Below are 18034 nucleotides of genomic sequence, written 5' to 3' on the forward strand. Positions count from 1 at the left end.
CGACGGCCTGGGGACTTCGGGGACGTTCGGCGCAGTGAGCGGCACTTCGCCCCCGCCCGTCCCGCTCCCGCGGGGACCTGTTGCTGGAGAAATGGGCGGGCGGTGGCAACGGCCGAGGACCCTCCCTCACCTCCGCCCGGGCGTCTGCGCGGCCCTTTCACCCTAGAGACGCGCCGCAGCGCGGCCCCTCCCTTCGCTGTCTAAGTGGAAGAAAAAAAAAAGTCGCCCCCCCGCCCCCAACCACCGCCCGCGCCCGTCCTCGGCGAGCCTGGGGCGGCCCGGGCCGCTTCCGGGAGCGGAGGCGCGGCCCCGCGGGCCGGAGGAGGCGGAGGCGCAGGCGGAGGAGGAGGCCAACATGGCGGCGCGCAGGGCTGGGCCGGGCCGCCGCCGCGCCTGAGCGCCCCACCGCCCTCGCTCGGCTCGCGGCGTCCACGCCCGCGCCCAGCCTGGCCCGGCGGCCGCAGAGCGCGCAGGCCGGCAGCGCAGGGGTCCGCTCGGGCGCGGGGGCGGCGCGGAGGGAGCGCCGCGCGGCCCGCCAGGCCGGGGAGCCGCAGCTTCGCTGCCCGCCGCTCGGCGCGGCCCCGAGGCCCGAGCCATGGAATCGGAGGAGGAGCAGCACATGACCACGCTGCTGTGCATGGGCTTCTCGGACCCCGCCACCATCCGCAAGGCCCTGCGGCTAGCCAAGAACGACATCAACGAGGCCGTGGCGCTGCTCACCAACGAGCGGCCAGGCCTCGACTACGGCGGCTACGAGCCCATGGACAGCGGCGGCGGCCCCAGCCCCGGGCCCGGCGGGGGATCTCGGGGCGACGGCGGCGGCGACGGCGGCGGCGGCCCCTCCCGTGGCGGGAGCACCGGGGGCGGCGGCGGCTTCGACCCCCCGCCCGCCTACCACGAGGTGGTGGACGCCGAGGTGAGGAGGGCGACCGTGACCCCGCGAGAGAGGCCACTGGCCGGAATTCCATGGGCAGGGGGACACACCCCACTGGGCTGGGAGTGCGGAGGGCGTTTAGGGGGCGGGGGCTAGCTCGGAAACCGAGAGAATGGAGCCCCGGACTCGGCGAGGGCGGAGGTCACCGGACGGGGGTCAAGTGGGGAGAGGGACCCCTAGGGGAGGGGCTGAATGGGCTTAGGGACGCGGGGTAGGGCTGCGCGGCAGGGTGAGGAGGGGTCTGGTGGGCTTCGGGCTAAGCCCGCCGCAGGGCCGGCAGGTCGGGGATGGGAGGAGGGTCCAAGGCTAGTAACCTGCGATGGGCGAGAACTGACGCGTTAGCCTGGAGTGTGTGATGGGGAGGACGCGTGTATCAGTGGTCAGAAACGGGGTACTAGTAGGCTAGGCTAGGCTGGGGTCGGCGATTTCGTGGCTTCGGCTTTCAGTGAGAGTGGGGGAGGCACCAGGTTCGGAGTCAGAGAAAAAGTGGGATGGGCCAGCCAGAGTAGTGGCCTTTGCTAGGGTCAGGGGAGGACTGCTGGTGTTAGGAATGAGGTGTGGGTTTTAGTCAAGGGCCAGAAAGAGAGGAGATTGGACCGGGTCTAAAAATGCAGAGGGACTGGGTACGGACCCGGGATGACAGGAATTGATACAAGGTGGGGGAGGGGGCTAGCTGCAGTAAGGTCTGGATTGGGGGGACCGACATTAATAAGGCCAGGTGGGGATTGGAAAGAGGAGGTTAGAGGTCAGAGGCCAGGTCAGGAGCAGGCACTGAGGAGGCCTGGAATTAATTGGAGGGTGAAACTGGGACCAGGTCTGGGTAAGGAGAGTACTGGTCATAGGCAAGGTCAGAAATGAGAGAAAACTAGAGGTGAAAAGGGATTGCAGTCATACTGAGGGTGCTGTGCAGAAGGACAGGGAACAGGGTGGGAGAGAAATGAGGAGTGGAGGAGTCTGTTAAGGAGAAAGGGCCATCTAGGCGAATGGCTCTGAGCACAGATCTCAAGTCTGGGTGGAAAAAATCAGGCCTGTTTGGGATGTGAGCAAAGAACATGGGGAAGAAAACCGACTTTAACCAGTTTTTAAAAAGGATCAACCAGAAGCACCAGGGCCTGAGAAATAATTGCTTTGCAGGAAAATGGCAGCTCATTTCAAGAATTTTGGTCAGATTCGTTGGATAGTGCATTTTGGGTGACAAGTAGAGCAGCTTGGCCTGATCCCAGAAGAGCTCAGAGCTCAGACTAGTGGGCTTGTGTTTTTAAATGGAGATATGAGTTTGGTTAATTCTTAAACTAAGCCTTCTGAAAGAATTTTTCCTAAATTGTGTTCTATCCTTTTAATTATGTGCTTTTGCAGCAGTCTCTTGGGCTGAATGAAGTAGCTTGGAAAAGAAGGTGGCACTTCAAAAAAGCAGATTTCTTCATAAGATTTCTTAGGTTCCCAGACTTCCACACACTTGATTGATTGCCCTGAGTTACGCTGTAACTTGGCTCTATCATTGACTAGTGTGTGAAAGCAGAGATTGTTATTATTCCTCATTTAGGACAACAATCCCACATAATTAAGGAACTGTACTTAAGTCACTTTAAGAAATGAGCTTCTCTTTTCGAGTCCCCATCACTCCTCTACTTGCTCATTCCAGTTTTGACCCCGTTTTGAAATCAAGAAAGCCATTGCTTTCTCTGAAGGTATTGGTGTAACTGTGAAATTCAGTGTATCCTCATTTTATGAGAAATTGTATTTTTTTCCCTTGGTCACACCTTTTCATTGCCTATAATTGAAAAATCAAGTTAAATAATGCTTGGTGGTACTCCAACATTAACTGTACTGCCTATAGATTTAAGTACAAAGAAATGGGCCTGGCTTCTTTTCACATGAATGACAGGCTGAGGAGTTTGCTTTCAGGTAAAATCCGGAGAATCTATCTTTTTGAAGAATGATGTCAAGTTTTCATTTGCTCTTGACCTGTGGATTTGGCCTGGGGAGGCTCGAGTCCAGGAGGGGCTGGTGGCTGAGGCTGCTTTACCCAGAAGCATATTGGCAGGCTACAGGCAGACACTTTACTGGCACACAGCGAGCCTGGTGAGAACGTTTAACCCAGTTTCTGCCTGTGCCGTACAAATCTCCTGCCCGCCGCCTGTACACCTCACTGGTTGGTCATCTTGCTGTAGACATTGGGAAACTGAGCCTTTTGATCCTGGGACCTCGGACAGGGTGCTCGTTGTTGAACATCTCCAACGTGTCGGGCACTGTTTAGGTGCTTTATACATTCTTTTAATCCTCAGCGAGATAGTTCATAACATCACTGCTTTAGAGATACGATTCGTTGGTGGCAGTCTGGATTTGAACCTGAGCTCCTTGATTTCAAGAACAGTGTGCTTTTTTACTCTTCTCTACTTGTGGTTTTAGGATCAAATTCATTTTAGGATAAGAAGGAAAAATAAAGGGGGGGGGAGACTATTTTGAGGCTGCTGAACAAGTCTAGGAATGATATGGCAAGCACTGAATCATGGCATTAGGAGTAGAATGATGGGTGGAATGAAAGAATTGGATCCTTTAAGTGGAAGGCTTTAGAAATTAGTAATTTGTTCAGCTCCTTTGTTTAAATAGACAGACTGGCAGGGCTCAAAGGGGAAGTGACTTGTCCCCACAGAGCCAGTTAATGGAAGAAATGGGACTAGAACTCAGGTCTTCTCACTGCATGGCCCATGCACTTTCTCCCTCCCAGCTATACCTTTCAGATGAAGAGGGGTCAGGATGTAGCAATGGGTTAATGGGGAGGAAGAAAAGGGAAGTTTAACAAATCAGGTGAAGTTTGTCAGCTCTTGTATAATCTCCCTGTTTTATTTCTTAAAAAATGAGTACCTGATTTTAAATTCTGTAAAGTTATTTTTGATGCACAGGAAATTTTGGCTTTAGTGTCTTCTTCAAAACGTTTGGGAATATACAGATTAAAATATAAATGTTGAAAAAAGAAAAAAATGACTACATTTTTATTTGTCATTTGGGGACAGCCAGTAAACATTCAGTGCCTTCCATGTCCCCGAGGGGGTGGGAGTAGAGTAGTGAACATGAAGGTTACATTCTAGTGGCTCTCGGTGCAGGCGTCTTCATTTTACAAGCAGTAACTTCCCAAGGTCATGTAGTTAGGTAGGTAAATCAGTTTAGTAATTTGGGCCCATGCTGTAATTAGGATTTGGTTTAAAAATTAAAATTTGGAAAATAAAAGCAGTTAACTTCTGGTTCAGAAAAAGCAAGAAGAATGCAGATAAAAAATGCCCAGATATCTAACAGGGGGAAAAAAAAAAACCCAGAACACCCACATATCTAAGAGAACACATAAAACCGCTCAGAAAGCCACCTTTTCAATATCCTCCAATTAAGTGAAGGTATTGCTTTGCACAAGTTATGTTTGGTCGTTACTACTCTTGTTGGATAAATGTAATTCATGGTCTCAGTGTCTGGAAGGCATTTTGAGAAGCTGTCCAGCTTAAACTTTGAATAGCATTACTTCAAAACCTGTCCAAGGCAGATAAGAGTTTGTTCTATTATTTAGGAGAATGAAATCTCACAGCTGCTCTAAATAACTTATCCAGATGTTTAACACCCCACTCAGAATTCTTCACTGTTGGGGCGCCTGGGTGGCTGAGGTCATGATCCCAGGGTCCTGGGATTGACCCCCCATCGGGCTCCCTGCTCAGCGGGAAGCCTGCTTCTCCCTCTCCCACTCCCCCGGCTTGTGTTCCTGCTCTTGCTGTGTCTCTCTCTGTCAAATAAATAAATAAAATCTTAAAAAAAAAAAAAAGAATTATTCACTGTTTTTTACCCTGCTGGCCTCTGCTAAGGGCATGCCTACTGGTTCTGTCCTTCACAGAGCTGGAGAGCTGGGAGAATCCATCTTCTAAGCAGTGTGATCCTGTTCAGGGGATTAGTAGAAATCAGTCAGGTGCAGTTGTGGGCATCTAACACAATTTAACAATTGTGTAATGTAACTTACTCATTATTTTCTTAACTTTTAGAAAATACTGAAATAGATTTTTTTTCAAGGAGATTTCAGTTAACAGCTAGAAATACCTTTCTTAGCTGTCTAGTTCTGTGATAACTAATCTTCCTAGAAGTGACATTTAATACTGTGATCTTACAAATATTGGGAACTCTTGTTTTGTTCCCATTTTAATGTGGACTTTCCTTCTTGAGGTATTTTGTCAGAAGTATTTCCAAGATTTCATTGCTTTTTTGTTTCTTTTTAGAGCCCCAAAGTTGGTCCTGCTCTAATACATCTAAATCACATTAGTTTGTAGTTCTTTAACTTACCTCATTTCTGCCTTTTTCTTTCCTTTGATAGTATGTGGTAATTATAAATGAATTAAAATTTTAATATCCGTACTTACATTAAAGTTTATATTAAAATTCATGTTCTTTTTTCCCTGAAATATAACAATCCTAGTACATTTGAATGTGGGATAAATATCAAATAACTTTTAATTATTAGTGATTTGAATACATGACCTTACAAATCATGGCTTACTATGATTTGATTAAAAAAAAAAAGGAAGAATCCATGTAAAGGTTTTAAAGTAAAAAGTAAAATAATTCCAAAAAATCAGTTGAAAGTGATGAAATAAAAATAGGGAATCTGCAAGGTTAATTAATTAGCATAGCCTAATTTTTACAACAAGAATTTCTTTATAATCTAGTATATGAATCTCCTTTGGGAATTAGGCCTGTGAGTTCATCTAACAGTTGAATTCTTACTTTGTAATTACCTGGCCATATGCTGTTAGAATGAGTGTAATTTGGCACAAAGGAAGTACCTTTTGTATGTTGGTGAGTGTAGTTCTAGTGAAGTCATAGTAGGTAGGGACAGTTTATACACCATAATAATGCTGTTAGCTTAAAACCAGTTGCAATATCAGAAAAGCAAATTTTTTAATGTTTTAACAATTTGAAGAAAGGATTTCAGCTTCAGTACAACTTAAATAGCAGATACCAGTGTACTGCATACTTTTGTACTTACTGGCCAAATATCATGTAACATTGATTTTATTGGAATCCGAGTGTGAAGATGAAAATTTTTCACTTCTAGTAAGAACTGTTGTATTTAGAAAGATTTAGCCAAATAATACTTTTTATATCTGGAGTTCAGTTTTCCAGGAATTTTTTCCCATTTGGAACCCCAGAGAGAAATAAGTAAACACATAAATACATAAGATTGAACCATTTCAAAACATCCCCACATATTGAGTGCATTCACTACATGTGTTTCACTTATGTATTGTTTTTTTTTTTTGTAGTTCAAATAAATTTTAATATTAGGTTTCCTATCAAATTAGAAGTGGCAGAGTAGAAGGGTTTGTAGCAGTCCCAACACGAGGTGATGAGCATTTAGAAAGCACTTTTGACAGTAGTGAGAAGTGACAAGCAGCAGCTCTGTGGTAAAGGAGGGGACAGGAAAACTTTCAGAGAGGACTCAAGCAAAGCAGGCCAGCTAGTGTGTATGGGGCCGTATGAAACAGCTTTGTGTGCTTCACGACCCCAGAGGATAGCTGATTTTAGTGATGTTCCAGTACGCTCTGTTTAAGAAGGGTCAGGAATGTGTGGTACAGTTTAGCAAGGTTTTAGTTTTTCAACAAGAGAATGAAAGGAGGAGGTTGGGTGCATAAAGAGGTAAGTTTCAGGTACCTGGGAATTTCAGACACGTAGGGCATTGCAGTCTAAGGATTCTGGATTGCTCAGGCACTGCTAAGAAAGTTGTGCTTCGTTTTCAAAAGAGTAAATGTTTTATCTCACCTTCCTTCTGGGGAGTTTTAGTTTCTTTTTTAGGTTTGTAATTCTCATTCTCATTATTATCATGGGAATTTTTATTGCTTAGTATTGGAACTTTTTTTAATCACAGTTGATTTATGAACATTATTTGTTAATTAGCATATTAGCAGTTAGAGTTATCATTTATTGTTTATTGTTGATAATCTCTATGGTGAGTTTTTGGCGATGTATTTTGTACCCTTTTTGTTTTTATGATAGGTTTATGAGTTCACTTCTCTATCCAGGAGTGGGAAACCTAGCTTCCATTATTGGTGGCTTATATTTTTTATTCATGTGTTTGTGTGTGTGTGTGTGTGTGTGTGTGTGTGTAAGGGAAGTGGAATGTACTTGTTTTACCAGTTAACTTTAAGCTGGTTAATGGAACATAGAATTGTAGATTTGGTTTATTTTTGTTTGTTCTGAAGAGAAGAGCTAAACACAATTAAGTCCAAATTTTACCCTGATAACCTTTCCAGAAATTGAAATGCTTCAGCCACAAAGCAGAGGTCTGTGGAATCTTTTCCCAGGACTGAGTTGAAGATTTGATTTTCCTCTTACAGATAAATAGGTGCCCCCCAAAGTCTTCTCACTTCGGAAGATGAGCTTCCTTGTTCCAGCCCCCAGTTTGCTTTCGTGTGGTATCTCAGCCAGTTATTTGTGTTACAGAATTCAATTGACACTATTTAAGATGCTTTCACTTAAGTTTAAGGTGTTTATGTTAGGAATATTTTATAAAAAAAAAAAAAAAAACTTAGTAAACAACATGGTACATTCTTTATCAGTAGGTTTCCAAAATGATTTCTGAAATTAAAATCTTTTTCAGAAAGACTTATTGGTCAGACATTCTGTTGCCAAGACTTTTCAGTTTCTGCTTTGTGTGCTTTTAGAATACAGCTTTTTCTAAACAGGTCAGCTTTTTTTTTTTTTAATTTTTTGCTTCCCCCCCCTTTTCATTTCTCACCCCTGTGTTGTCAATTTTGGTGGAAAATTGAATTGCTTTCTGAAACCTGTAGTTGGAAATCTACAGTGAAGCATTTTGGTAACTATTTAAAATATACTTTAGATCTTAGAAAATATGAAGGTATTCTACACTGCAAATGGCAATGTCATCTTGCAGTTGTTTAATTTATTCTGGGTTCTTTATTTTCTTTTCTTATCCAATAGCCTGTTAATTGTTTAATTTATTCTGGATTCTTTATTTTCTCTTCTTATTGAATAGCCTCTTAATTCTGACCTAAGTATCTCTCCTGCCCCTTCTGTCTATCCCCACTGTTACTGCTCTGGCTTTGTTCATGTTCCTTTCTTACCTTTTCTCTGTGCCATTCACTGGCGCCAGAATGATCTCTCTACAATGCAGATTCTAGTCACAGGATAACCTTGCTCAAAAATGTTTGGTGCTTCCTCATTTTCTATAGGTAAAACCAAACTTCTTTTCTTTCAAGGTCTCCATACTTATCCATCTGGTCGTACCTCCTGACTTCCAGTTCCATGCTCTGCTTTGCAGTTCAGGGGCCATCTCTTGGCCCACTCTCACCCCCAAACCCCAGTTTCCATCTGCCTGGCTAACACCAATTCATTCTTAAAGGTGAGCTCCAATGCTGTATCTCCTTAAGGTGAAAGTAAAGCATTGATCGTATTTTAGTTAAAAAAAAAAGATGTGTTTACCTTATATGTATCTGTCTTTCCGTTAGGCTTGAGGAACAGTCGGACTCTCTTTATCTCTGTGACTCTGGCACCCCGGCTCACAATATCTGATTGGATAGAGAGACAACTGAAGGAATGGGTGGGAAGAAAATTTTAGATGAAATAAATAGTCAAATGACATTTGAAAGAGTATTGCACCAGTGGTTTGGGAGGTGGTACATTTTGTTCAGGGTTCAGTTGCCTGATAACTTTTTTTTTTTTTTTTAAAGATTTTATTTATTTATTTGACAGAGAGACACAGCGAGAGAGGGAACACAAGCAGGGGGAGTGGGAGAGGGAGAAGCAGGCTCCCCGCAGAGCAGGGAGTCCGATGCGGGACTCCATCCCAGGACCCCGAGATCATGACCCGAGCCGAAGGCAGTCGCTTAACCAACTGAGCCACCCAGGCACCCGCCTGCTAACTTTATCACTGGGCAAGTCAGTTTGCCTCCCTGAGCCTCAGTTTTCCCATCTATAAAACTGAGGTCTTTGACTATATCTGTGGTTATTTTTTTTTCGTTCATTCATTGACTTCTTTGAGAAATTAAAAGCCAAGAGGTCTCTCAGAAAATATACACACTTAATTTTTAAAGTAAGCTGGCGCTGAAGTATTAATACTATTATTTTTGGGTGATGGGACCACAGGTGATTCCGTTTCTATTTTTTCATTTTTAATGAACCTCTAAAAAGTATATAAACTTTATTTTAAAAGACCAACAAAACTGTGGTGTTCATTAAAATGAAAGTAGCTTTTTTTTTTTTTAAAGATTTTATTTATTTATTTGAGACAGAGAGAATGAGAGACAGAGAGCAGGAGAGGGAGGAGGGTCAGAGGGAGAAGCAGACTCCCTGCCGAGCAGGGAGCCCAATGTGGGACTCGATCCAGGGACTCCAGGATCATGACCTGAGCCGAAGGCAGTCGCTTAACCAACTGAGCCACCCAGGCGCCCAAAATGAAAGTAGCTTTAAAAAAAAAGACTAAAGTATTTCACAAGTCTTAGGAAAATTTTGCCTAGACTCCAAAATGATTTTAAAATTTTGCTATTGAGGAAAATTAAATATTAAAATGGTTTAATTTGTGTTTTATCTAGCCGAAATATAGAAAAAAGGATATTACTTCCTAGCATATCACTGGGAACAATTTTCTTTTAATCTAGAATTCATATTGATTATCTCCTTACTAGTTTCCATTTATTTCTAGTTATAAGAAAACTGTGGCCTGGAAGATGTGATTCAGTAGGACTTCCCAAATTTGAGTCTGAGGTTAAACTTTATTTATTTATTTATTTATTTATTTTAAATTTTATTTTATTTTGTTATGTTAGTCACCATACAGTACATTATTAGTTTTTGATGTAGTGTTCCATGATTCATTGTTTTCGTATAACACCCAGTGCTCCATGCAGTACGTGCCCTCCTTTAGCTTTAATGGAGTTTCTATTTAGTTGCTTTTCCTGTGCTGCTTTTCTGCATGCTCTCCCCTGCCCTCGATTATCTCAGAGCATTTTGCCTTGTTAATTGGTTTTAGCATATTCTTTTGGACGACTCCAGTGTGTTTTAATTGGCCTTTGGATTGCTTGCCAGCTTTTAAAGACCCTCAAATGTTTCTGACTGTATTTTGAAAACAACCGTGTTTAGAGCAGAGGGGTTTTTGTTTGTTTTGCTTTGCCAAAGGTATGGAATAGAGGTGCACATCTGGCCAGCACAGCCTTCCCTTGTCACCTCTGTGTCCTGTGACCTAAGCAGTGTTACTCAGGATTGCTGGGCTCTTGGTAGGCTCCAGACCCAATCTCATCCATTGTTTCCAAGAAGCATTCCACTCACTTGACTTTTTCTGTCATTTATGTATACTTTAATGTACAGTGCTCTCTCGTATCTTTTTGCAATTTTTAAAAGGGTGAGATGGCTATTTCTGGTATTCTTATTAAATGGAGAATTGTTAAGAAGTTCTCAGGATAAAAACTCTAGATTTATATGAAATAGTGATACATTCAAATTCCAATGGTAAAAACAGATATTAAACTAAAAATGTTAGAGCAACAGAACAGTTATTAGCCCATATAATAAAATAGCCATTCGTTCAGTAGGTTTTTATTGAGCACTGATTGTGGAATGTAAGTATTGGGAATGTAATGGTGAACCAATCACACATAGTCCCCTCTCTATTATAGTTTCAAGGCCAGTAGATTTCTTGTGCTCTAAGTGTAATAAATTGTGATGTTCTAATTCAGAAACTAGAGGCCTTGAAGAATTGTGGGTTAAATATGAAAGAGCTGACATCTATCAAAAGCATTTGAATAGTGCCTCAAGAATTTTTTGTGATGTAATTTGATTTATAGTGGTATCCATTGCCAGGAAACCAAGTGGTATTTTTCTCAAGTGATACTTCTTTAGCACCATGGAATGTACCGAATTTGTATTTATTTACTTGTTGGATTTTTAATATTAGTAGTTGATGTTTCTCTCAACTAGTATTTCTTCTGAGAATGGCGTTAATTATTTCAGTCAAATGCTGTTACTTTCTGTCCAGAAATCATGAATGTATATGTTTTTCCCAGAAACGAGAAGTTAGGAACTGGTCTGATTTCAGGCTAAACATCCCTTGTGATGGTCAGTAATACAAAAGAAGCTGTTTTAAGGCTAGAGCAATGTGGTTGGTTTTAGAAAGATTTATGATGGTAGAAATAGCAGTAACTCTGTAATGAAAACTTGTCTGAGATTAGTAACATAAGAAATCCTTAATTTATTATTAGTATTTTGGGGTTTGTGGTCAGTTTTATGCTGGAGTGGACTGTCTTTGCTAAAATAATACTTAAAAAATATTAGTAATTCTCATTTTGTAAGATTTACTCTTCATGGTATTTCCTTCATTTGAAATGTTTTGTTGAATTATAGTAGCACAGATCATCCTATATTTCATTAGTTTGTACATCCTGTTTGTTTTTGAGAAAATGGCAATTATCTATTGAGCAGTTGGTACTATCAGTATTGAAATTATGCTCCTCAAAATATATACATACATATATATACACACACACACATAAAATATATAAAATTTGTGTCATAAAAACGATTGGTTCATGTTACATGTGTTCTCTGACATCTGTAGAGAACAACAAGCGGGTCTTGTTTGCTATTCATTACTTTGACGTTTTTATGGTGAGAATATAAAACATACCTGTGGTAGAGAAATTCCAAACATTTGTTAAGGGGGGATCAAAGATGAGGATCAATGCAGAATTACCAGGGATTCACCCAGTTCATATTATTATATGGGAGACTAGTATCAAGAATACGTAGCAAGATACACTTTATAAAACAAAAATTATCTGTAGAACTATTTCCTGCCTTCCCCTCTCCCTATTCCAAGCAACAGAATTGAAAGTTGTAAATTTAAGGATTAAAATGGAAGATTTGCTCAGAGCTGGAAGGGACCATAGGGATCTTGTGGTGTTAAAAATCTTGTCAATTTAGGGATGAGGACCTTGACCCTGTATCATGAGCAAAGTCCGGAAGGGAGCGTAGCCTTCTGCCTCTTGATGTGTGTTTTGTGTTCTTTACCACACTTTGTGGCATGAGGAAGTCTGACTGCAGGTCATCTTTAATATATCCTTCCTCATAAACTCACTGTATTTGAATCACTGCTGTTTCCTCTGTTAGATATTAGTTTGGGTTAAGTGGGCAGACTTGACATTTGATCCATTTTTCCCCCTTAAACTTTTTATCTTGCTTTCTCATTTAGCATTTTTTAATGTCCATGGGTACTGATGTTTATAGAAGGTGGTAAGGGTTGAGGAAGGGAAGGCTGAGCAATGCTGTCACTTGTGAAGGTGTGTGTATCTGTCTACTTAGCATCCTTGTACAGCTGACAAAGATTAGTGAATTCCTGAGTCTATCCACAGTTGCACCCGTGCATTGGGTACTTAAAAATAAGCCTAATAGTCAATATGCAAATCTCTTGAAATAGTATGCCGCCTAATTTTTTTTAAGTGTGTATCTTTTACTTCCTTAAAATTTTTTTTCTCGGGGCGCCTGGTGGCTCAGTCCGTTAAGCGTCTGCCTTCAGCTCGGGTCATGGTCCCAGGGTCCTGGGATCGAGCCCCGCATCAGGCTCCCCGCTCAGCGGGAAGCCTGCTTCTCTCTCTCCCTCTCCCACTCCCCTTGCTTGTGTTCCTACTCTCGCTGTCTCTCTGTCAAATAAATAAATAAAATCTTTAAAAAAAAAATTTTTTTTTTCTCTGTGTATCAAATGCAGTGTTTATTATAAATATCAACTGGTATGTATTATACACTTGTAGGTTTGAAATTAAACATTTTGAATGATAACTTGGAAAGGTATTAATATGCTAAAAACGTAACAGTTGCCTCAGATGATTTATTTTAATGAACACAGAAATAAAAGTGTATATTGATTAACTCTTAGAGAATAACTTCAAAAAATCAGCCTTAAAATATGCCAGGGTGTTTTTGTTTTTTAATGACTCCTTGCCTGTGCACATGCCTTTTCTCCTACCCAGCATGTCCTTCTTGTCCCTCTTTCCCCTTCTTTTGCCATATTGGACTATGGGAGTTAGTCCACAGTGCTGCCTGTGTGTCATCCACGTGATCCCTGCACTTGATCCTTCCTCTACAAAGTAGATTTCATACAGGCGCGCAGTTGACGTAGATAGGTAATGAACACTATCCTTATTTCGGTCCAGCCAGTCCTGGGGCACTCCAAATGCTAACCTATGGCATGCACTGTCAATCAGATTTGCTAACGGTTTGCTAGTAGGGCTTGATACCTTCCACTGTTTTACCTCCATTTATTCCTCTGTTCTTCTGAGTTAAAAGTTCCTCCTTGATTTTGAATAGAGACTTATGTTCCTCTGCCACAGCATTTATCTGTCACATTGGAATTACTCATCTACTCGTCACCCAGACTGAACTGTGGGTCTTTTGAGGACAGGGTCTGATCTTCTGCATTTCCCATGAAGTTCAGGGTAACACTCGACATAGGAGATACTAAATTAAATGAAAGAATCTGATCTGGAAAATACAGAGTTTGCATCACCATTCTGGAACACATTTTCCTTCATTGAATTGTATCACGTCGCCTCTGAAAGCTAATCTTGCCTCAAATAACCTCCATAGCTTGAAGGCAATACCAGCAGTTTGGTCGTCCTAGAGCAGATTTCTGTTGTGGTATTTACCTTGTTTTACAGTTTGTGGAAAGGAACTTTTTTTGAACTATTGCCAGTCATTGAAACGGGCATGTTGGACATAACACATGAAATTTGAACTTTGGTATTCAGTACCACTCCCTGTGCTTTATAAATTGTCCTATAGCTCACATAGAAAAATATTGCACTCAGGAAAAAACATGATGGCTGCTAAAAGAAACAAACCTTTTTTTAGCCTTAGGTAGGACTGATCGCCAGTCTGTTTTTAGTTTTGTTACATGGCTTTGTTGCGCTCTACTTCAGTAAGGAGAAGATTATTGCAGAGATTGTCATTTTTGGAGAAGAAAGGGAAAACATGCTATCAGTGGAATTAAAACAGGAAACTGATTTTTATTGTTAGTTTTTGTTTCAGCTTGTCCTATTTATTTGTTTCATTTATCACAAATAATAATAATGATGTTACTATTAATCTAAGCAAGTTTATTTTGAAAGAAAGCTATTAAGATGTTGTTCATTTTTTACCCCTCTTTTCTCATCCCAATACCGGGGTGGGGAGGGGGGAGATGTGTAGAGGGGAAGTAGGAGGAGGAAAGAAACAGTAGTATGGGAACCATTTGTTTAACACTGAACAAATATTTATTGAATGCCTTTGGCTCTAGCCTGGCCTCTGATTGCTAAAACACAGTTCCTGCTTTTAAGGAGCTTAGAGCCATTGCAGTGGTTTTGAATGGTGGGTAAGGATGGCCAGCACCAGATTGGAATCAGTTGGGCTGCTTTTTCAGAATAGCTTATCCCCAGCAGAGCCTCCAGCCATCCTAGGAGGTTCTGCCGGAGTGGGGAGGATTAGGTAAGAGTACTTAATAAAGTGTTAGAAAAGGTACATGTTCTGAGGTCAACTACAAATCCAATGTGGATGTAATTTGATTTGTATATTAGCTGTATTTTCCCAAGTTTTCATCTTGAACAATTTCCAACCTACAGAAACAGCGGTACGATGAACACTTGTGTACCCTTCACTTTGATTCAACATTTGCAAACATTTTGTCACATTTGCTTTAGCTCTCCTCTCTCTCAAGGCACACACACACATACAACTGCACACACGTGTGCACACATACACACATACACTTTTTTTTCCCTGAACCTCTTGACAATAAGTTATAAACACCATGACACTTGACTCCTAAATACTTCAGTATGGATCCCCTATGGGCAAAGACATTCTCCTACAGAACCACAATACCATTATCTCAGCAAGGGAATTTAACAATGATATATTAATATTCTCCATTATTTAGTTCATATTTAGATTTCCCCACTTGTACCAAAAATATCCTTTGTAGACATTTTAAAATATAACCCAGGATTGAATCAAAGATAATGCATTGCATTTAGTGATTATGTCCCTTTAATGTCGATTCTAGAATAGTCTTTATATCTTTTTAGTCTTTTGAGACTGACATTTTTAGAAACAGCCCAATTCTCTTACTGTATTTTTTAAAGATTTTATAATTGAAAAATACACAAGGAAGTTTTATCATTATCTATTAAGGTAATAAGGAAAACTGAACAAAAGTATTAACTTCTTCCATGACATAATTTGTTCCCCTTCAGTATGACTGTACTTTCAGTCATCTTTATTCTTTTATAGAATTTTAGCATTTTTAGAGCCAGAAGGGATCTTGGATCTATAGGTAAGCATTTTCATTTTATAAATGAAACTGAAGTATGGAGATACCAAGTCTCGCCTAAGAATGTAGTCTCAAAATGTTATAAGCTCCTGGTCACTTGGACATACTTAGTCAGAGGCTCTGGGATTTTCTGGGGCTGTCGAGGAGAATTAGGTATCAGATAAACGTTTAGACATTGGAAGTAGGATGGACACAGGATGTAGCTCCTGTCATTGAGTAACATGATCTAACTGGGACGCCAAACCTGTAAGTAGATAAAGTTTAACACACCTCAGTGTCTGATGTTTGGAAATAGAGAAAGGCACTTTAGTTGTGCTACACTCTCTCTTTGGTGGCAGACCCTCACCCACACAGTTCTCTGTGCCTAGAGTCCCTTCCCTTCTTTTACTTCATAAGGATTTATTAGGTGCTTAACATCCATCCATTCACCAAAATTTATTGAGCACCTACTCTATATCAGGGACTGTTGGAGATAATGCAACAAACAAAACAAAAATTCTGCCCTGGTGAAGCTTATATTCTAGGTTTGCGGAGGCAGGTAACAAACAGGATAACTAAGTAAAGCATGGAATGTCAGATGAAAAGTGCTCTAAAGAGGAAATCTATCACTAGGTCAATTTCTCTAGGAATCTTTTATGTGATTTTTATTTAAATGTGCGGGGTTTTCAGTGACCTACCAAATGGAGGAAAGTCATCTTGATCGTGGCTGTAACACAGGGTACTTACTTGTCTGCCCAATCTGGGTTGCAGTGGGTGTGAAATAAAGGTGTGTTGAGTTTTGTAAAAAAAAGAAAAGAAAAGTGCTCTAGAGAAAAACAGAGCAGGGAGGGGCAGGGCGAGCATGCTGGACTGGGGCTGGGTATGGCAGGACTGCTCTTAAAAATCGGTTATTCAGGGAAGGCTTCACTGAGAAGGCCATACTTGAGCAAAGACCTGAAGGGGGTGAGGGAGCAAGCTGCATGGTTGTCTGAGGAGTCAGCACTCCCAAGCCAGAGTTCAGTAAACTTGTTCTATAAAGGGCCAGAGAGTAAATATTTTAGGCTCTGCAGGTCATACAGTCTCTGTTGCAGCTGCTCAGCTCTGCCTTGTAGTGCGAAAGCAGCCATGGATGACATCCACCAGTAGAAGGGTCTGTGTTCTGATACAACTTGATTTACAGAATGAGAGAGTGGACAGTACTTTGCCAACTCCTGCTAAGCACAAGGAAGGCAGGCCAATATAGCTGGAACTTAGGAAGGAGGGGAAGAGCAGGAGATGAAGTCAGAGCTGAAAGAGAGGGCAGATCCTCACGAGGGCCTCAGAGGCAACTGTGATGATGCCTTTTTGTCAGAATGAGGAAGGCAAGCCTTGAGGGTTCTGAATAGAAGATGACATGATCTTGTAGGAAAGATCCAGAGTTTGTAATTGGACATATTAATTTAAGATGCTTATTAAATATCCTAGTGGAGGTATCAAAGAGGGAGTTGGATGGTTGCCTGGAGTCAAAGGAAGATGTCTGTACTGGAGCTAAACTGTGAGAGCCTTCAGCTTAGAGATGATATTTAAATCATTAGACTAGGGCGCCTGGGTGGCTCAGTCAGTTAAGCGTCCGACCCTTGGTTTTTGCTCAGGTCATGATCTCAGCGTGGTGAGATTAAGCCCCGCATCGGGCTCCATGCTCAACAGGGAGTCTGCTTGAGATTATTTTCCTCTCCCCCTCCTCCCACCTGCACACACATTCTCTCTCTCTCTCTCTCAAATAAATAAATCTTAAACAAATAAAAATTAAAAATTAAACCATTAGACTATGCGTTCTCAAAAGGGCTAGTAGCACTCCAAAGGAGACAGAAATTAGCTCTTGAGGGGTAAAAAAAAAATCTTAGCTATTACAGTGGTTTGCTCCAAATCCCAACCCTATCCAACACAATTTTATTCTTCAGTATTTAATTAACAGAGATGGGATGATTGGGGGGAAAGTGTTGAAAAAAACTCCTTGAAGGAGTGATAATGAAAACAAGGTTGAGAAACACCACCTGCACAGTTGAAAATCCACGTGTAACTTTTGACTCCCCCAAAACTTCCTCCTAATAGCCTGTTGACCTTAACTAATAACTTAAACAGTTAATTAACACCTATTTTGCATGTCTTATGTGTCATATACTATATTTTTACAATTAAATAAGCTAGGAAGGAGATGTTATTTCAAATCATAAGGAAGAGAAAACACATTGACAGTACTTACTGTATTTATCAAAGTGGACCCATGCAGTTCAAACCTGTGTTGTTCAGGGTTCAACTATATAAGATGACAACTTCTCCCGAAAACCTTGTTTCTATATAATCTAAATACATGAATAACCACTAAGAGTTTTGAAAGAAAGGGACCATGAGAAATGTCAGCTTTTGTGGAAAAGTTAGGAAATTCTCTGCTACTTATAACAGAATGAACGTGAATTCCAAGAAAAACAATTTGCGAACAGGCTTGAGACACAATGTATTAGTAAGTTGGGGATTGCCTGCACACTTGTCCATCATCGCTCTTTTTCCAAGAAGCAGTCAGTATTTTAGGAATCATTTTCTCTAGTCTGAAATAACAGAAGGAATGTCAGATCTGCACATTACTGTCTCTGAATTACTTTGAAAAAGACTGACAATCTCAAGATTTAGTGAATGTTATAAATTCATGACTTGGAAGGGCACCTGGAGGGCTCAGTCGGTTAAGCGTCTGCCTTTGGCTCAGGTCATGATCTCAGGGTTCTGGGATGGAGCCCCGTGTCGGC

General features: G+C 41.3%; 1 protein-coding gene across 3 annotated transcripts in view; it reads left to right on the top strand.

Annotated features, from left to right (window-relative positions):
- The first annotated feature begins 564 nt into the window (after nt 1-564).
- The window catches only part of USP24 (ubiquitin specific peptidase 24), a 134099-nt gene continuing 116629 nt past the window's right edge, over nt 565-18034 (top strand). For all 3 annotated transcript variants that reach the window (XM_035018465.1, XM_035018467.1, XM_035018466.1), the window contains exon 1: nt 565-916. In XM_035018465.1, coding sequence (XP_034874356.1) covers nt 596-916 — 321 coding nt within the window. In that variant the 5' untranslated portion in view covers nt 565-595. The remainder of the gene's footprint in view (nt 917-18034) is intronic.

This window comes from Mirounga leonina, unplaced genomic scaffold (genome assembly GCF_011800145.1).
Source record: "Mirounga leonina isolate KUSES-001 unplaced genomic scaffold, KU_Mleo_1.0 Mir_173, whole genome shotgun sequence".
Lineage (NCBI taxonomy): Eukaryota > Metazoa > Chordata > Mammalia > Carnivora > Phocidae > Mirounga > Mirounga leonina.